This window comes from Zonotrichia albicollis, chromosome 29 (genome assembly GCF_047830755.1).
Source record: "Zonotrichia albicollis isolate bZonAlb1 chromosome 29, bZonAlb1.hap1, whole genome shotgun sequence".
Lineage (NCBI taxonomy): Eukaryota > Metazoa > Chordata > Aves > Passeriformes > Passerellidae > Zonotrichia > Zonotrichia albicollis.
The window spans coordinates 1,662,274-1,677,698 of record NC_133847.1 but is presented as its reverse complement, the minus strand read 5'-3'; the positions used below and the strand labels follow the sequence as shown (position 1 = coordinate 1,677,698).

Below are 15,425 nucleotides of genomic sequence, written 5' to 3'. Positions count from 1 at the left end.
CAAGGGCCAGAGCTCCTGGCCCCCCCAAAGCCTTTCACTGGACTTTGTCAGGCCCCAAGTGAGAGATAGGCCTAATTTCACTCCAGAGGCTTAAAGATGCTGTTGAACTAGATTCTTTGGTTTAATCAAAAAGCCCAAATCCATGTGGTTATCTGGCTGTGCCAGCATCCCCGTGTGGGGCTGGGCGCTGGGGCAGGGCTGAGTCAGGGTGGGGTCTCATCCCCCAGCGAGTGGAGATGTCCAGTCCTGTCTCCCAGCACTGGGACTTGCAGCTTGAAGGGACCCCACACACAGCATCTGCTCCTGGGGCTGAGCACAGGGCTGTGGGCTTGGCTGCCTTGGGGTCTGTGCTCCCCACTGTGGTGGGCCAGGGGAGATCAATCCCATGGCAACCTTGTCTGGGCTGTGTGGTGGGTGGAAGGACCATGCTGGGATGGAGGGAGGCTGCTCCCCCATCTCCACAGGGAGAGGGCAGCACCACAAGCCTTCCTGTTCCTGGCCCCTCTTGCCCTGCCATTTGCAACCCTGGAGGGTCTAGGGGCTTCAGGTCCTGTGTCCTGGTAGCAGGATGGGGGTTAAATGTCCCTCAGGTGCTTCAGCTCCTTCTGCAGCTTCTCTGTGAGTTTCTTGAAGGACGGGCGCTTGCCTGGCTCCAGCTCCCAGCAGCTCTTCATCAGGGCATAGACGGTGGGCGGGCAGCCCTCGGGGGCGTCCATGCGGTACCCCTGCTCCAGCAGCTCCGTCACCTCCTTCAGGGCCTGCCAGGATGGAGAACCAGCTGGCAACCCCCTTCCCTGCTCTGCTCAGGGAGCAGTGGGATGTCCCTGTCCCGTCAGTGCCAGTGGGGTGTAACCTGTGGTGGTCCCTGGCACAGTGCTCACCAGCTTGGGGTAGGGTGCCCGTCCAAAGGAAAAGGTTTCCCACAGGAGGATCCCGTAGCTCCACACGTCCGACTTGGAGGAGAATTTCTGTGGTGGCAGGAGAGGGGAGGCTGAAGCCAGCTGAGGGCTGCGCTGGGTCCCCGTTGCTTCCCGAGGGCAAGACAGAGGACAGTGACTGCCCCCTGCCCCCCCTCAGCTCCCCAGGGTGTGAACACCCCGAGTGCCATCATCCTGCCCCAATCCCCACTGCACTGCTCAGGACAGAGGCCGAATTTTGGGAGATGCAGGGCTGGCTGTGCCAGAGGCCACCATGGGGCAGGGAAGGATCAGTGGGAATGGGAACAAGCAGGGGCAACGGCAACCCAAGGGCGTGAGATGCTTTGGAAGGACCCCCTGGCCAGCCCTGTCCCTCTCACTGTTGCTCACATTGTGTTTCAGGGCCTCTGGTGCCGTCCACTTCACAGGGAGCAATGTGGCATCTGCACCCTTGGGGTTGACCCGGGCCAAGCCGAAGTCGCTCACTTTGGCCACGTTCTCCTCGGAGATGAGGATGTTGCGCGCAGCCAGGTCCCGGTGCACCAACTTCTTGGACTCAAGGTAGTCCATGCCTTGAGCCACATCCCTGCCACAACCGAGTGAGACAGAGCCATGTCACTGAGTGCTCCCTGGGGCTGCACAGGGGCAGGCAGGGCCCTGGGTCCCAGCCCAGTGGAGGAGGAGGGGAACTCACAGAGAGAACAGGAGGAGCTGCTGGGTTGAGACAAGCGCCCGGCCCCGTGTGCGCAGGAAGTTCACCAGGTTGCCCTGACAGAGGAGGATAAAATGAGTCAGGACCAACAGGATGGGGCTGCCAGGAGACTTTGCCTTCTGCAGGTGCTGCAGTGCCTGGCATCTGTGATGACTCAGCCCCTAGGCAGGGATATTGTTCCCAAATCTAAGTGGTGATGGGTCCCACTGGCTGAGGAGCAGCCAGGTGCTCTCACCTTGCTCATGAACTCCATGACAATGTAGAGGCCATTGTGCAGGATCACTCCCAGCAAACACACCAGGTTTTTGTGCCGGACCTTCCTGGAATGGAGGGGATCTGAGTCAAGGAGCTCATCCCAGGCCACAGGCAGGGTGGGGCCACGCCTGCATGGAGCACTCACGTCATGGCAGCTGTTTCAGCGAGGAAGGCCTGGGCAGTCACATCACACTTGATGTTCTTCACAGCCACCCTCTGCCCCAAGTACTCGCCCTGCAGGACATCTGGGAGAGCACGGGAGAGTCAGGCTGAGCCCCACACCCAGCCCCCTGCTCTCCAGGCTGAGCCCCCTGTGCCATGAGATGGGGAAGGGATCAGGCAGTGCCATCTGGGGAACTTCCACCCCAACCTCTCACCTACCTCCAAACTCGCCTTGCCCAATGCGCTCTCCCAGTGTGAGGTGCTTCAGGTTCAGCAACCAGCCAGCTGGGCATGGGCACAAGGGCAGGTTAGCAGAGCCATCAGTAGGACCTTGTCCCTAAAATGCAGACCACAGCCCCCTCCCACCATCCCCTACCTTTGGCCAACTCCTCCTCCGCTGACTTCATCCCAGATTTTGTTTTGGGCTTCACCAGCTTGGTGCAGATGGCTCCCTGCTCCTTCATGTAATGCTGCCAAGGGATGAACATGTGGAGGTGATGCCAGATCTTACCCTCAGGGTCGGGGTGTCCAGGGAACAGCTTTGGGATGATCCACAAGACCGCACCATCGCCACCCTCGAGGGCAGCCCACCTCTCAGCCTTGCTCCCCTCCGGGCACAGCCAGAGGAACACCACGATGGACCACAGGGGATGTGGGGCGCTACTGGTGGGGTTGAACCCCTGGCAGGGGCTGCAGCAGCTGAGGGCAGTTGGCAGAGGCGATGGGAGAGGAAGCAGCCAGACAGGATGGGGCTGGATGGGATGGGATGGGATGGGGTGGGATGGGATGGGATAGGACAACCTTCAGAGTTTTAAAGTGAGGCCAAGGCAGCTGAGAAGGGAAAGAAGCCACCCAAAAGTTGTGTCTAAAAGGAAAACACAAGAGTGCAACTCCCTGGAGAGGAGACAGGGTGAGGGAAGGACCACCAGGAAAAACTCACTGGAGGGGCGAGAGCTCACACAGCAGCCTGGGAGCCCTGTGGGGTCAGCAGGTGAGAGGGGCTTTGAGGGGAAGGAAATGCAGCAAAACGCCTCCAAGTCCAGGGGAGGCAGAGGCCACCAGGGTCTTCCTGCTATATGAAGCCCTGATTAAGCAGGGATAGGGGTAAAATGTGGCCTTTGGCTGGGGACTGTGACTGCAGCTGGCACAGCTGGTTTGCAGAGACATCCTTGGGATATCCCAGATCTGCCCACTGCACCCCAAACTGAGCGGGAACCACGAGCCTTTGAAGGGGATGGAGAATTACACTGGGTAAAACACCAGTGAAAACCACACAGAACAGGACAAGGACCTGCCTCTGTGAGAGCCCATGAGGTCCTTGCCCTGCTCTGGCACTGGTGGGACCCTCTGCCCGGGGGTCTCACCTCAATCATGTCAATGAGGTTGGAGAAGTACTGCTGGCTGTCGATGCTGAGCGTGTTCTCCTCGTGCACCACGCGGTAGTGGATCACCTCCTTGCCAAAGCTCACGCACAGCACGTAGTCCCCGGGGTGCCGCACAGACTCACGCACCAGGAACAGCCCATCCTCGGGGGGCTGCAGCTCCTGCACCGCCTCCAGCCCCGAGATCTTCCCGTGGAACCAGCTGAGGGCAGGGGCGTTGGAGAGGGGGCTGAGCCAGGGGAGCAGCGAGATGGGGAAAGCAGAGCCCTGCCAAAGCTGCACAGACCCTACTGCATGAAACCCCCCTCCACGGGGCTGGCACAATTAGGGGTCCTTAAAGCCAGGTACTGGCCCCAGCAAATCCCTCCATGGCCAGGGCATGGCCACAGGATGCTCTGTCCCCAGCTGCACCCCCAAACCATGAATGGGGGGAACACGCTGGACGCATCTGCTGCCGCAGCTCGCAGGGGCTCAGCGGGGTCCCCCCCAGTCACCCCGGCTGTACTCACGGCATCAGGCTGAGCTTGGGGTCGGCGCGGATGGCCCCGCGCTCCCGCAGGGCGCTGGCTGCCAGCAGCCCCTCCTGGCCAGTCTCGTTGTGCCGGGCGCGGTACCAGCCTTTGCCCTGGGGACGAGAGGGTCTCAGGGCAGGGCAAGGAAGGGCGATCCCTCTGGGAAGGGAGGGACTGGCTCTGGCAGCTGAGCAGAGCGTCCCCGGGCAGCCGCGGGTCTCACCTCCACGGCCTCGATGATGGTGACCATGTCCCCCTTGCGGAAGGCCAGCTCCCGGGGCTTGGGCTTGCTGTGGTCATGCTTGGTGACACACTGCGTGCCGGGGGGCCAGTGCTTCTGCAAGGACAAACAGTGTTGGTGGGGACAGCGAGAGCTGGACCCCTCTGCTTCCCCCCGGCACCAGGGCCAGCCCCAAGGACCCTATGAAATCCTGGCTGGGGACCAGGGGCACTGGGCACGAGTCCTCCTCCACCCCAGTTCGGTCCTGGGGGCACCGCAGGGTCCCCGGTGTCAGCTGGCATTGCTGGTGCCCCTGTGCTGCCCCGCTCACCCCAGACATGGCCAACCGTCAGCGCATCAGGGACTCCCTGTCCTCTCCTGCTGCCACCTGCAGAAGAAACCAAAGGGGCTGTGGAGGGACAGGCTGAGCTGGCTTGGCCCAGGTCACGGCTGCTGTCCCACAGACTCCCCTGGCCAATGCAGCTCCTGTCCCTCACACAGCCTCGCACCGCGGGATGGAGGAAAAGGCTGCAAGCTCTGCCTGTGCCAGCTGTGTCCTGGGGACACTCCTGCCCCACACACGGACGGGAGCAGGACGGCACTCCTGCTCTCTGCCACCAAGGAGGAGCCCCAGCTCTCAGCAGCTCTGCAGGCACAGCAGGAGCCCAGCACCACAGCTGTGTGGGAGTGATGTGGTTTTACCAGGAACTTGCTTTTTCACCTCCTCTTTCAGGAGCTCCGAGTCACCAGGGGCAGCAGCCATGGCCCTGCTGACGTGGAAAGCAGCAGGGCTGGTGCGGGGACTGCCTGGCACTGGGGACACAGGCCAGGCTGGGCTGAGGTGGGACTGTCACATGCACCGGCTGTGGGATCATTGCACAATGTCCCTGTGCTGCCCTGACACCAGCTGGTCATGCTGGGATGCATATGACAGCTTTGCAATTTAAAATTGTGGGTCTTTTCCTCCTTCATCCCCACTGTCACCTCCTTGGGATCATAGAATCATAGATCATAGAATCGGGGAATGGTATGGTTTGGGAGGGACCTTAAAACCCATCTAATTCAACTCCCTGCCATGGCAGGGACACCTTCCTCTGTCCCAGGCTGCTCCCAGCCCTGCCCAGCCTGGCCTTGGGCACTGCCAGGGATCCAGGGGCAGCTGCAGCTGCTCTGGGCACCCTGTACCAGGGCCTGCCCACCCTGCCAGGGAACAATTCCTGATTCCCAATCTCCCACCCAGCCCTGCCCTGTGGCAGTGGGAGCCATTCCCTGTGTCCTGTCCCTGCAGGCCTTGTCCCCAGTCCCTCTGCAGCTCTCCTGGAGCCCCTTCAGGCCCCAAAAGAGGCTCTGAGCTCTCCCTGGAGCCTTTTCTTCTCCCAGCCTGGCTGCAGAACAGAGGGACTCCAGCACTTGGAGCACATTTGTGGCCTCCTCTGGCCTGGCTCCAGCAGCTCCATGTCTTTCTTCTGCTGGGGTCTCAGAGCTGGAGGCAGCTCTGCAGCTGGGGTCGAATCAGAGCAGAGCAGAGGGGCAGCATCCCCCCCTTGCCCTGCTGCCCACACTGTGGGATGAGCTCCTTGGAGCAGAGATGACTTTGCTCTTTGGAAGGTGACTCACAATCACTGCTCTGCATCACTGCTGTAAACTCCTCTCTGTGGCAGTGTGGATCTAAGGACTGTCTGATCCTGCCAGCCCATATCCACAACAACAAAACAGGGACAATTGTAGCTGCTACGAGATTAGCATTGGAAGGCAGCAGTTCTGTCTCTGGCAGAAGCCATCCCCTCGCCTTGCAGCCCATCTATGGCACACATGTTGTCTTGGTGAAGTTGGGGCTACACAAGCAGCCACTGTGAGCTGGTCTCCAGCTGCACACCAGAGGCTGCTGTGACTGGTGCAGCTCAGATCAATTCCAGGATGCCAAGGACCTCATGAACACAGAGCTTCAGCACAGAGTCTGCTCCATTCCCCTGCCAAGGTCCATCCTGTCCAAGGAGGGCTGTGCTGGCTGAGCCAGGAGGGCTGATGGCAGTTCTGACAACTCTCCTTCATTTTCTGCTGCTCAAGGACAGAAATTCTGGGTGAAAAGCAGCAGCTGTTTGGTCAGTCCTGCCCCTGTGCGCAGACAGCAGTTGGTGCTGGGAAGGGACAGATCCTCTACTCAAATACCAAAGGGAAGAGCTTCTCCTCTGCCCAGCCGGCCCTGGGGCTCGGGGTGATGGACACACACCCCCAATGGACACCTGCTGCCAGCAGAGCCTGGACAGCAGCCAGTGCCTCGCCCAGGCACCAGCAGGGACAGCAGTGAATCACCTCCCTCCTGGTGACACTCACATGCCTGCTCCTAAAGCAGCTCTTTGTTCCTGGAGGTGTTTGATCCATGAGATTCCCATCACTGGAATGAATGCTCCCACAAGCAGAGTGTGCAGGCAGAAAGCCTGACAGGAGATATTTGCTCCCTTCTTTGTTTTGGGGCTGTTCTGTACTTTTATGAATTGGTAAACCTGAGTAATTGCAATGAGGTTGAGAAGCACAGAAAGGTAGTGGGGGTTGGTAAAGCTGTCCCAACCCTGGACTGGAGAGCTCAAGCTTATTCCCCGTGCACAGAGTTACCCCAGGCGAGGAGGTGCCAGAGCTGTGACAGGAGGGCCCCGGCTGCGATGGAGCCGCGCTGGGCTCTCCCTCCAGCAGCACTGGTGTCACTGGGACAGAGGGCAGCTGCAGCACCTCTGCTGGAAAACGGGGGACACCCGGGCATTCCCCCTTGCCCACCAGGCTCAGCACCGTGCCCATCCCTCCCTGTGCCCCAGGGGACAGCAGGACAGAACCCTCGGCTGCCCTCAGCACCCCTCGGGCCTGGCTCTTACCTCAGTGGTGCCCATGAGGGGCCGGGGACGGCGGGGCCAGGGAAGCTCACAGCTGAGCCTGGGCTGGGATCCCTGAGCTCCTGGGCAGTCTCTGTCCTACACAGAGCCGAGCACTACGTGCGAGAGCAGCTCCCCGGCAGAGCTGGGGCCGATTTCCTGATTTCTCTGCTGCCGAGGCTGTGATGCAGCGCCCGGGCGGTCCCTGCGCTGGCGCCGCCTGCGCCCTCAAACTTCCATCAGAAATGAGTCATTATTTGACAACACTGAGAGCAACTTCTGCCCTTTGAGGGCACAGTTACACACCCTCCCTAGCAGGGAACTGGAGCTCACCAGATCCTGTTCCCTGTGGCTCCGTGGGGAAATCAGTTTCCCCCTGCAAACAGGGACAGCTGCTGTCACCACTGCTGGCCTGGCCAGAGCAGTGACAATGGAGTGGCTGCCTCTGGTGGCAACAGCTCTCCAGGGGGACCGAGTCCCAGGGGAGGATGAGCTGGGACCAGGGATCCCCAGGCGTAATCTTGTCTCAACACCGACTCTGTGAGCCTCAGAGCAGGCTGATCCAGGCCACTCTTCGCTGTTCCTCCGGGGGTGACAATCCAGAGGCACCACGGGTTGGGACAGGCAATGATACAGAAAGCTTTAAATGAGTGCTGCTGTCAAACAGAAGCAGCTTATCTGTATCCTGCAGCATCCACGCGAGTGGGGAGGGAAAACCACCTCTGCAGCTCATCATCCCAGCCACAAAACCAGACACCAGTTCTGCACTAATGTTCAGCATTTCCAGTATTCTGAGTAAAATGGTGAAAAAGAAGAAAATGCAGTTATAGGCAAACACCAGATTCATTCAGGGGTCTTGGGATCTTTTTGGTTGTACTTAAAAAAAAATTAATGAATGGTGTTTAAGCCTTCAGAAAACATGGGCAATTCGAGGGCAAAGGCAGTGTAGAAGAAAACTAATCCCAGCTAGCAGGTACTTTCAGATCCTGGTTATTTTTTCCATACACAAACAACTTCCCCAAGCCATTCAAGCCAGACTGTTCATAGGATTCTTGGGGGGTGTTTCCTCAGGAGCACTCCTTGCATTATTCCCTGTATTTGTAGGGATGGATCCTTAGAAACCTGGTCTGTTCAGGCTGGAGAATTACACGAGTTCATCCTTACAGCTCTGTGCTGAACTCCCAGGATCTGCACCAGGCTCCCTGTGACAAACAGAAATGTTTTGTGGTTTTGGGTTTTGCCACATCCGGCCGTTGTTACAGACACGACCATGGCCGAAGAACTCGGCGCCACGCACAGGGAGCCACTCCCTCAGATGTACTAAATGGGCTTTTCCCATCCTGCTGCACAGCCAGCAGAGATTCCCACGTGCTTCTGCCTGAGCTGGTGTCCCCTTTCCATCGTGGTGCATGCCACCCAGCCAGAGCCTGAGCCTTTAACTCAGCATTGCCTTCTCCAATCTCTGGGGCAGCAGAGGCACCGCCTGGCTCGGTGGGTGCAGCTGAGCCCAGGTGCCTCCCAAAGCTACAGAGCCAAAGCCTTGGGACTGTGCAGCCCTTCCCAACTCACTGAGTAAATGGGAATGGGATGGGAATATTTGTCTCACATTCTAGGCTGAGGCTTTGCCTACTCACCCGTTTTCCTCCTGACATCTTGCATTTGGGCCAGGGAGAGCGAGGCTCAACATCCTACAGAGCAAATTACCGAGCAGTGCCATTCCTGACAAAATCCAGGTTATCCAAAGGAGCAGAGTTTGGAGGTGGAGAGATGGGCAACAATATTCATCAGGAACAGCACACATTTTGTACAAAAAGACCCATCTCCCGTCAGCTCAGCAGGATCTGGGCATTAGCAATCCCAAATCCACAGGCTCTCTTTTGGCAACTCAACCCCTTTCAGTCCTCTTGGACAATACCATTGGATTAAACAGAAATGTACCTTCCAGCCTGAGGAGTCTGCTCTGCATTTCATTTTCTGGTTCCCTTCAAAAAGGGAACCAGAAAATGGAAATAAGTCATAAAAGTAGACATGTCTTTGACATCCAATCTCCAGCATTTAAAGGAACATCACTGAGTTCAAACATGCTTTATCACAGCAAAGATTTATATTTCCACCCAGAAATACAGAATCACAGAATTGCAGAATGATTGGTGTTGGAACAGACTGTGAATAACATCCCTTTCTAAACCCCTGTCCTGGCTATCCATGGGAGCTCCAAGCCCTGCCCAGCCTGGCCTTGGGCACTGCCAGGGATCCAGGGGCAGCTGCAGCTGCTCTGGGCACCCTGTGCCAGGGCCTGCCCACCCTGCCAGGGAACAATTCCTGATTCCCAATCTCCCATCCAGCCCTGCCCTGTGGCAGTGGGAGCCATTCCCTGTGTCCTGTCCCTGCAGGCCTTGTCCCCAGTCCCTCTGCAGCTCTCCTGGAGCCCCTTCAGGCCCCAAAAGGGGCTCTGAGGTGTCCCTGGAGCCTTCTCTTGTCCAGGTGAGCACATCCAGCTGTGCCAGGCTGGCTCCAGAGCAGGGGGCTCCAGCCCTTGGGGCACATTTGTGGCTCCTCTGGCCTGGCTCCAGCAGCTCCACATCCTCCTGCTGTTGAGGGCACAGAGTGAAGGCAGTTCTGCAGGTAATTGTTGGTTCATTTGCAGAGAGGATCATTTGAAAGCCTCTTTCGCCCTGAATAAGCTTCAGGTGGTGCCTTAAGCTCCCCCTTCTGTGAGGGGCTGTGTCCAGCCCTGGTTCAGGTACTTTGTACACCTCATCTCCCTCTCTGCATCACCAGGAGCCACTCTGCTGCCTCCAGGAGCGATTCCCTCTGTCCCCAGCAGCCCCATGGAACAGGGCTGACACAAGAGGTATTTTCCCTTATCCTGTGCAGAGCAAATAACAGTGCCCAAATCTCTGCCCCAGCATGAAAGCAGAGCCTGGGCATGCTCAAGGGACAAGTGGAAGATGCTCAGGTGCAGCTGAACACGTGAGTTGGTGACACCCAGCCCCCATGTCAGGGCAGCTGTTTCATGGGGCACACCAGGCCCTGGCTGTAGTGTCTGTGCTGGGGGGTTTTGTGCAGCACACAGAAGCTTGTCCAACATTTGGTTGGTTTTTCAGCCAGCTGTGCCACTTGCCCTGAGTGGGGACTGCTCCATCAGTTAAAATTTTCAGTATCTGGCATCATAACTTGGCTGCCATTACTAGCAGCACTTGTGGCAGTATCCAATGGCCTTACTTCCTAATTTCTAATGAGGAAATATTTTTGCAGCAGATTAACCTTTTCATCCTCTTTTGATCTGACTTAGGTCAGGATAGAAAGTGCTCAGGATATTTTAACACTTCCTGATCTTTCCGGTTTACCACTAACAGGGGATGATAACTGGATGGCAGAGCAAAGACCACAATCAAGGCATGAGGTTATGGCAGCACTGAGTGCCCAGGGGACAGCCCCAGCTCCAGCAGAGCTCAGGACATGCTGCTCTGGGATAGTTCACACAGTGCTCATGTAGTGATGGGACAACGGGGAAAGGCTTTAAACTGAACGAGGGTGGGTTTTGATGGGATATAGGAAGAAATATTTTTGGTTATAAGGGTGTTGAGGCTCTGGCATAGAGCGCCCAGAGCAGCTGGGGCTGCCCCTGGATCCCAAGGCCAGGTTGGATGGGGCTTGGAGCACCCTGGGACAGTGGAAGGTGTCCCTGTCCAGCGGGTGGAACTGGATGAGCTTTAAGGTCCCTTCCAGCCCAGCCATTCTGGGATTCTGATTCTACAAAGCAATGCATCTATGCAAACATCCATGAAAGCTTTGAAATACACCCCTCTCCAATACATTTTTGTATGGCCTATGACCTTTATTCCAGAATGTCTAAACAGAATCTTCTTTACACCCCCCCAGAAATGTACTTAAAGAAAAAACAGCCTCATTTCACAATAAACAATGCAGAAACAACGTTTTTCAGTAAGTTCTAAAATGCCATGCAAATACTTCACATAGCCTGAAGGAAGTGAAGAGTGATTTGAAACAGAACTTTAAAGGAAGAATCACTGAATTCCACAATAGTTTGGGTTGAGAGGGACCCTTAAAGATGATTCAATGCCACCCCCTGCCATGGCAGGGACACCTTCCACTATCCCAGGTCTGCAAGCCCCCATCCAGCCTGGCCTTGGGCACTGCCAGGATCCAGGGGCAGCCCCAGCTGCTCTGGGCACCCTGTGCAGGGCCTGCCCACCCTGCCAGGGAACAATTCCTGATTCCCAATCTCCCACCCAGCCCTGCCCTGTGGCAGTGGGAGCCATTCCCTGTGTCCTGTCCCTGCAGGCCTTGTCCCCAGTCCCTCTGCAGCTCTCCTGGAGCCCCTTCAGGCCCCAAAAGAGGCTCTGAGGTGTCCCTGGAGCCTTCTCCTGTCCAGGTGAGCTCCCCCAGCTCCCCCAGCCTTTAACAAATACATGAAGCTGAAGTCTGTGGCAATTTTCTTGCTGCCTGCTGGTGTCACACCCAAGAACCCAAGCGTCCAGCTCTGGTTCTCTCCATTGCACTCCTTTTTCAGGCACCACTATGACAGCACCAAAGCTGTGTTACAGCTCGGCCAGCTTTGTTCCAAACCACTGAGAAGGAAATGTCTCCATGTCTGCACCTTGCTGTACAAGCAGCTCCCAGCCAGCTCCTGGAGCCCAGGATTCCTGCTCCAGAGGATGGGGGGAACACCCCAAACCCACACAGCAAAACCTGGCAGCTTCAGGCACTTCAGGCCAGAGGGCAGAAATCTAAAGTGACAAAATGTTTGAAGGATACACATGATACCAGAGTGTGTGGGGGATTCATTTCTTCTTTTTTCTTTATTATATCTCTCTATATGTTTTGCTGTGGGAAGAGTTTCTTCTAGAGCAAAGAGTGGGAGGGAAGGAAACATAACAGAAGGAAAGGAACTGTTGCTACAGGCAACTCAACTCTTACACAACGCTGCAATTTCTGTGATGGTTATGGAATCACAGAATCATTAAGGTGGGAAAAGACCTCCAGGATCATCAGGCACAACCGCCAGCCCAGCACCACCTCCATGTTTGCCACTAACCCATGTCTGTCCCCAGGTGCCCCAGCCACACTTCCAGGCGTGGTGACTCCAGCTCTGCCCAGGGCAGCCTGTGCCACTGCCTGACCACATTTCCATCAAGCTTTCCCCTAGATCCAACCCAGACCTCCCCTGCTGCCATTTGAGGCTCTTTCCTCTTGTCCTGTTGTTTGTTGTACAATTTTGGAGAATTATAGTACAACAAAAATACCTGCAATGGACTATTTAAAATGCAAGATATCAGACTAACCCGGGACTTATTGCAGGTAAAAATTGCAATCATATCAGCATTATTTCATACATGCAATATGATTACTATGCAGCATTTCTTGTTTGTAATTTTTTCCACCACCTTCACCCTCTGCTCTTCTACCTCTCTTCTTTTTACTGTGTGCATCAAATGTATTCTTTTAAGATTTCAGGTGCCCTGATTATGGTTTTTTTCCCGTCAAAACCATCAGTTTTAAACCATGCCAGGAGAAGAAGGAGATAAAATGGTAACAACTCAACTGAAATGAAGGCAGTTATATGGAGGAAATACACAGAAATCTGCAGTTCTTCCCACACACCATGGAAGATGGAATTCTAAGTTATTTAGAAGTTCATCACCATCACTACACCATACACAGAAATTAAGCTTATATTGCAAAACCTCACCTAAAGCTACAGTAGCCAGTGCTGTTGAAAATATGAAACCAAGAATCTGGTGTCCAAGCTGAAGCCTTCTACATCAGCCTTCTGCCCTGAGTCACAGAGGTTTCAGGCAAGACTGGCCACTGCAATTTTAATTTAATCTCAAACTGGGTTCCCTTTCATCATATTTAACATGAGCAACTGCAGGGTTTTAATGTTTGCTTATTTGACATTGATCAAGAAAGCCAATGGTCTCATTGCACAGTCAAGAAAATTGCAACTGTTAATGAAAAATAAGTAATTACATGTAAATGACCCTTCCTGCTGCATCAAACCAAGAACAACTGAGCAAACAGGATGGGGAGAGGGCTTGAGTCATGCACTGTACAATTTTATGTGCTACAATAAATTCTTTTGTTTTCCACATAGGCAATAAAGAATGGGACAGAGGAGTCAATGGCACATAGAATCACTGAGCACATGTAGCACTTCACTCACAGACAGGAGGACTCTCCTTTGGTGGGACATTCCAACCTCCCACTGTCAGTGTGGAGAAGCAAATGAACGAGGACTGTCCTGCAGGGACTGCCTGGAGCTCAGAGCAAGGTTCTGCCCCCCGAGGCTGCTGGGCACTGCCCAGGCTGCCCAGGGAATGGTGCCAAGGCTGCCAGAGCTGCAGGAGCTCCCAGGGGTGCTCAGGGTGGGGGTGTTGGGGTGGCTGTGCAGGGACAGGGCTGGATCAACGATCCCTGAGGGTCCCTTCCAGCTCAGGATTTTCTGTGGTTCTGTGCTCCTCTCACTTTGATGAATCCCTTCACTTAAATCTGAGAAACATCAACAGAATTTCTGGAGTTATTAATCATAGAAGTATAATAAGGTAGTCCACATCTCTCAGTAGTTTAAAAGTATTAATTGCAGTGAGAATCTTCCGTATCCCACTGTCAGGGACATTCAGCAAACTGGTATTAACTGCACTTCTCTACCTGTGCATCATTTCATTACAGAGTCACTGAATCCCAGAATGGTTTGGGTTGGGGGGGACCTTAAAACCCATCCCATGCCACCCCTGCCATGGCAGGGACACCTTCTACCATCCCAGGGTGCTCCCAGCCCTGCCCAGCCTGGCCTTGGGCACTGCCAGGGATCCAGGGCAGCCACAGCTGCTCTGGGCACCTGTGCCAGGGCCTGCCCACCCTCACAGAGAAGAATTTCTTCTTCTACAGGAAAGAGTTCCTGGCAGCTTACAGTCTCTAAAGCATCCAACTTACCTTCCTAACAGGGATCTTGCAGTCCAGATTCATCTGTCAATGCAAGAGATGAGAAAGGAAACCCATCACAAAAATGAATATATTGCAGTCAGGTTTTTAACAGCAAACATCAGCGGCAAAGAATTAAAAACATTAAAAACTATTTAAAAACTATTTAAATAATTCTGAAATCTTGCTTTACCTGAAGTAAGAAAATGTGAGAGGCTGATCAACTGAGCTTTAGATTCTCTGGAATGAGCCCACAGTTACAGCATCTGAGACTTCCCTTAAAAGCTTTTCTATAAATAACAACTGTGAGTGTTCCGAAAAGCAACATGAGCTTTGTAGAAGTCAAGTGGGAGTGCCTGGGGCTGGAAATACAGTTCTGAAAAATCCATAGAATCACAGAATCCCAGAATGGTTTGTGTTGGAAGGGATCTTAAAGCTCATCTTATTCCACATCTGTGGGCAGGAACACTTTCCACTGTCCCAGGTCACTCCAAGCTCTGTCCAGCCTGGCCTTGGGCACTGCCAGGGATCCAGGGGCAGCCCCAGCTGTGCTGGGCACCCTGTGCCAGGGCCTGCCCACCCTGCCAGGGAACAATTCCTGATTCCCAATCTCCCACTCAGCCCTGCCCTGTGGCAGTGGGAGCCATTCCCTGTGTCCTGTCCCTGCAGGCCTTGTCCCCAGTCCCTCTGCAGCTCTCCTGGAGCCCCTTCAGGCCCCAAAAGGGGCTCTGAGCTCTCCCTGAATCCTTCTTTTACATCCTTGTTTACAAAAAGTCCCATTGTCTCTGGAGAGAATTAAAGTGACACATTAGAAGTAAAAAATCAGACAAACATGTTTTCCCTTTAGCCAAACCTTGCTGCTTCTCTGGGCATTTGCCCATTCTTGGGACTCTGCCTTGGGGTTTGCAGCTTTTTGAAATTAATTACTAGGCTGCTTTGACACAGGTCATCAAACTACCAGGAATGTATCCACTTCTGTGGGAATTTAGTTTACATAAATAGCCAAACAATAAATTATATTTTCTCTTTTGTCACCAAAATGCACACAGCCCCAACAAATCAACTCTTCTACCTGACCTTCATGGCAGAGCTTCCTTGGGATGAACGTCAGGAGAATGAAGAGCTGATTTCAGAGCTCTTTTCTGAAAATGTTACTGTTCTCAGACAACTGAGTGCATGCAGGATTTTACAGCTGCCAGTAATCTTCTTAACTGCAGTAATCATACAAGAAATTCTACCTCAAAGGCACACCAAGAGCTGAATCTATCACCTCTGTCACTGAGATGGAGTTTTTGGGGGTCTCCATGGATATTTCTGCTCTTTCCTGGCATTTTCCCATCACTCACCTGCTGCAGTTTGATGGCAAGTGCAAGAGGAGAAGTTTTTTTCCCCACCTCCTGTCACATCTTTTATCTGAGTGTAGGATTCTGGCATTGCTGTCTGAATACTAAAC

The 15,425-nt window shown here is 54.5% G+C and overlaps 1 protein-coding gene across 6 annotated transcripts; it reads right to left on the bottom strand.

Moving 5' to 3' along the window:
* Window positions 1-97: 97 nt before the first annotated feature.
* MATK (megakaryocyte-associated tyrosine kinase) lies at window positions 98-14,309 on the bottom strand. Of its 6 annotated transcripts, none has more exons than XM_074528766.1 (14): window positions 14,166-14,284; window positions 13,985-14,017; window positions 4,492-4,548; window positions 4,164-4,277; window positions 3,938-4,053; window positions 3,411-3,630; window positions 2,423-2,516; window positions 2,266-2,331; window positions 2,030-2,129; window positions 1,865-1,949; window positions 1,612-1,685; window positions 1,308-1,503; window positions 882-968; window positions 98-758 (listed from the first exon to the last, which is right to left on the bottom strand). In XM_074528766.1, exons 3-14 carry the CDS (start codon window positions 4,498-4,500, stop codon window positions 576-578), a joined length of 1,344 nt encoding a protein of 447 aa, XP_074384867.1. In that variant the 5' UTR covers window positions 4,501-4,548; window positions 13,985-14,017; window positions 14,166-14,284; the 3' UTR covers window positions 98-575. The 6 variants fall into 6 exon arrangements, with proteins under 6 accessions (XP_074384867.1, XP_074384865.1, XP_074384864.1 ...); XM_074528764.1 differs by lacking the exon at window positions 4,492-4,548 and adding an exon at window positions 8,659-8,743 and having other exon boundaries at window positions 14,166-14,248; XM_074528763.1 differs by lacking the exon at window positions 4,492-4,548 and having other exon boundaries at window positions 14,166-14,307.
* Window positions 14,310-15,425: the final 1,116 nt, after the last annotated feature.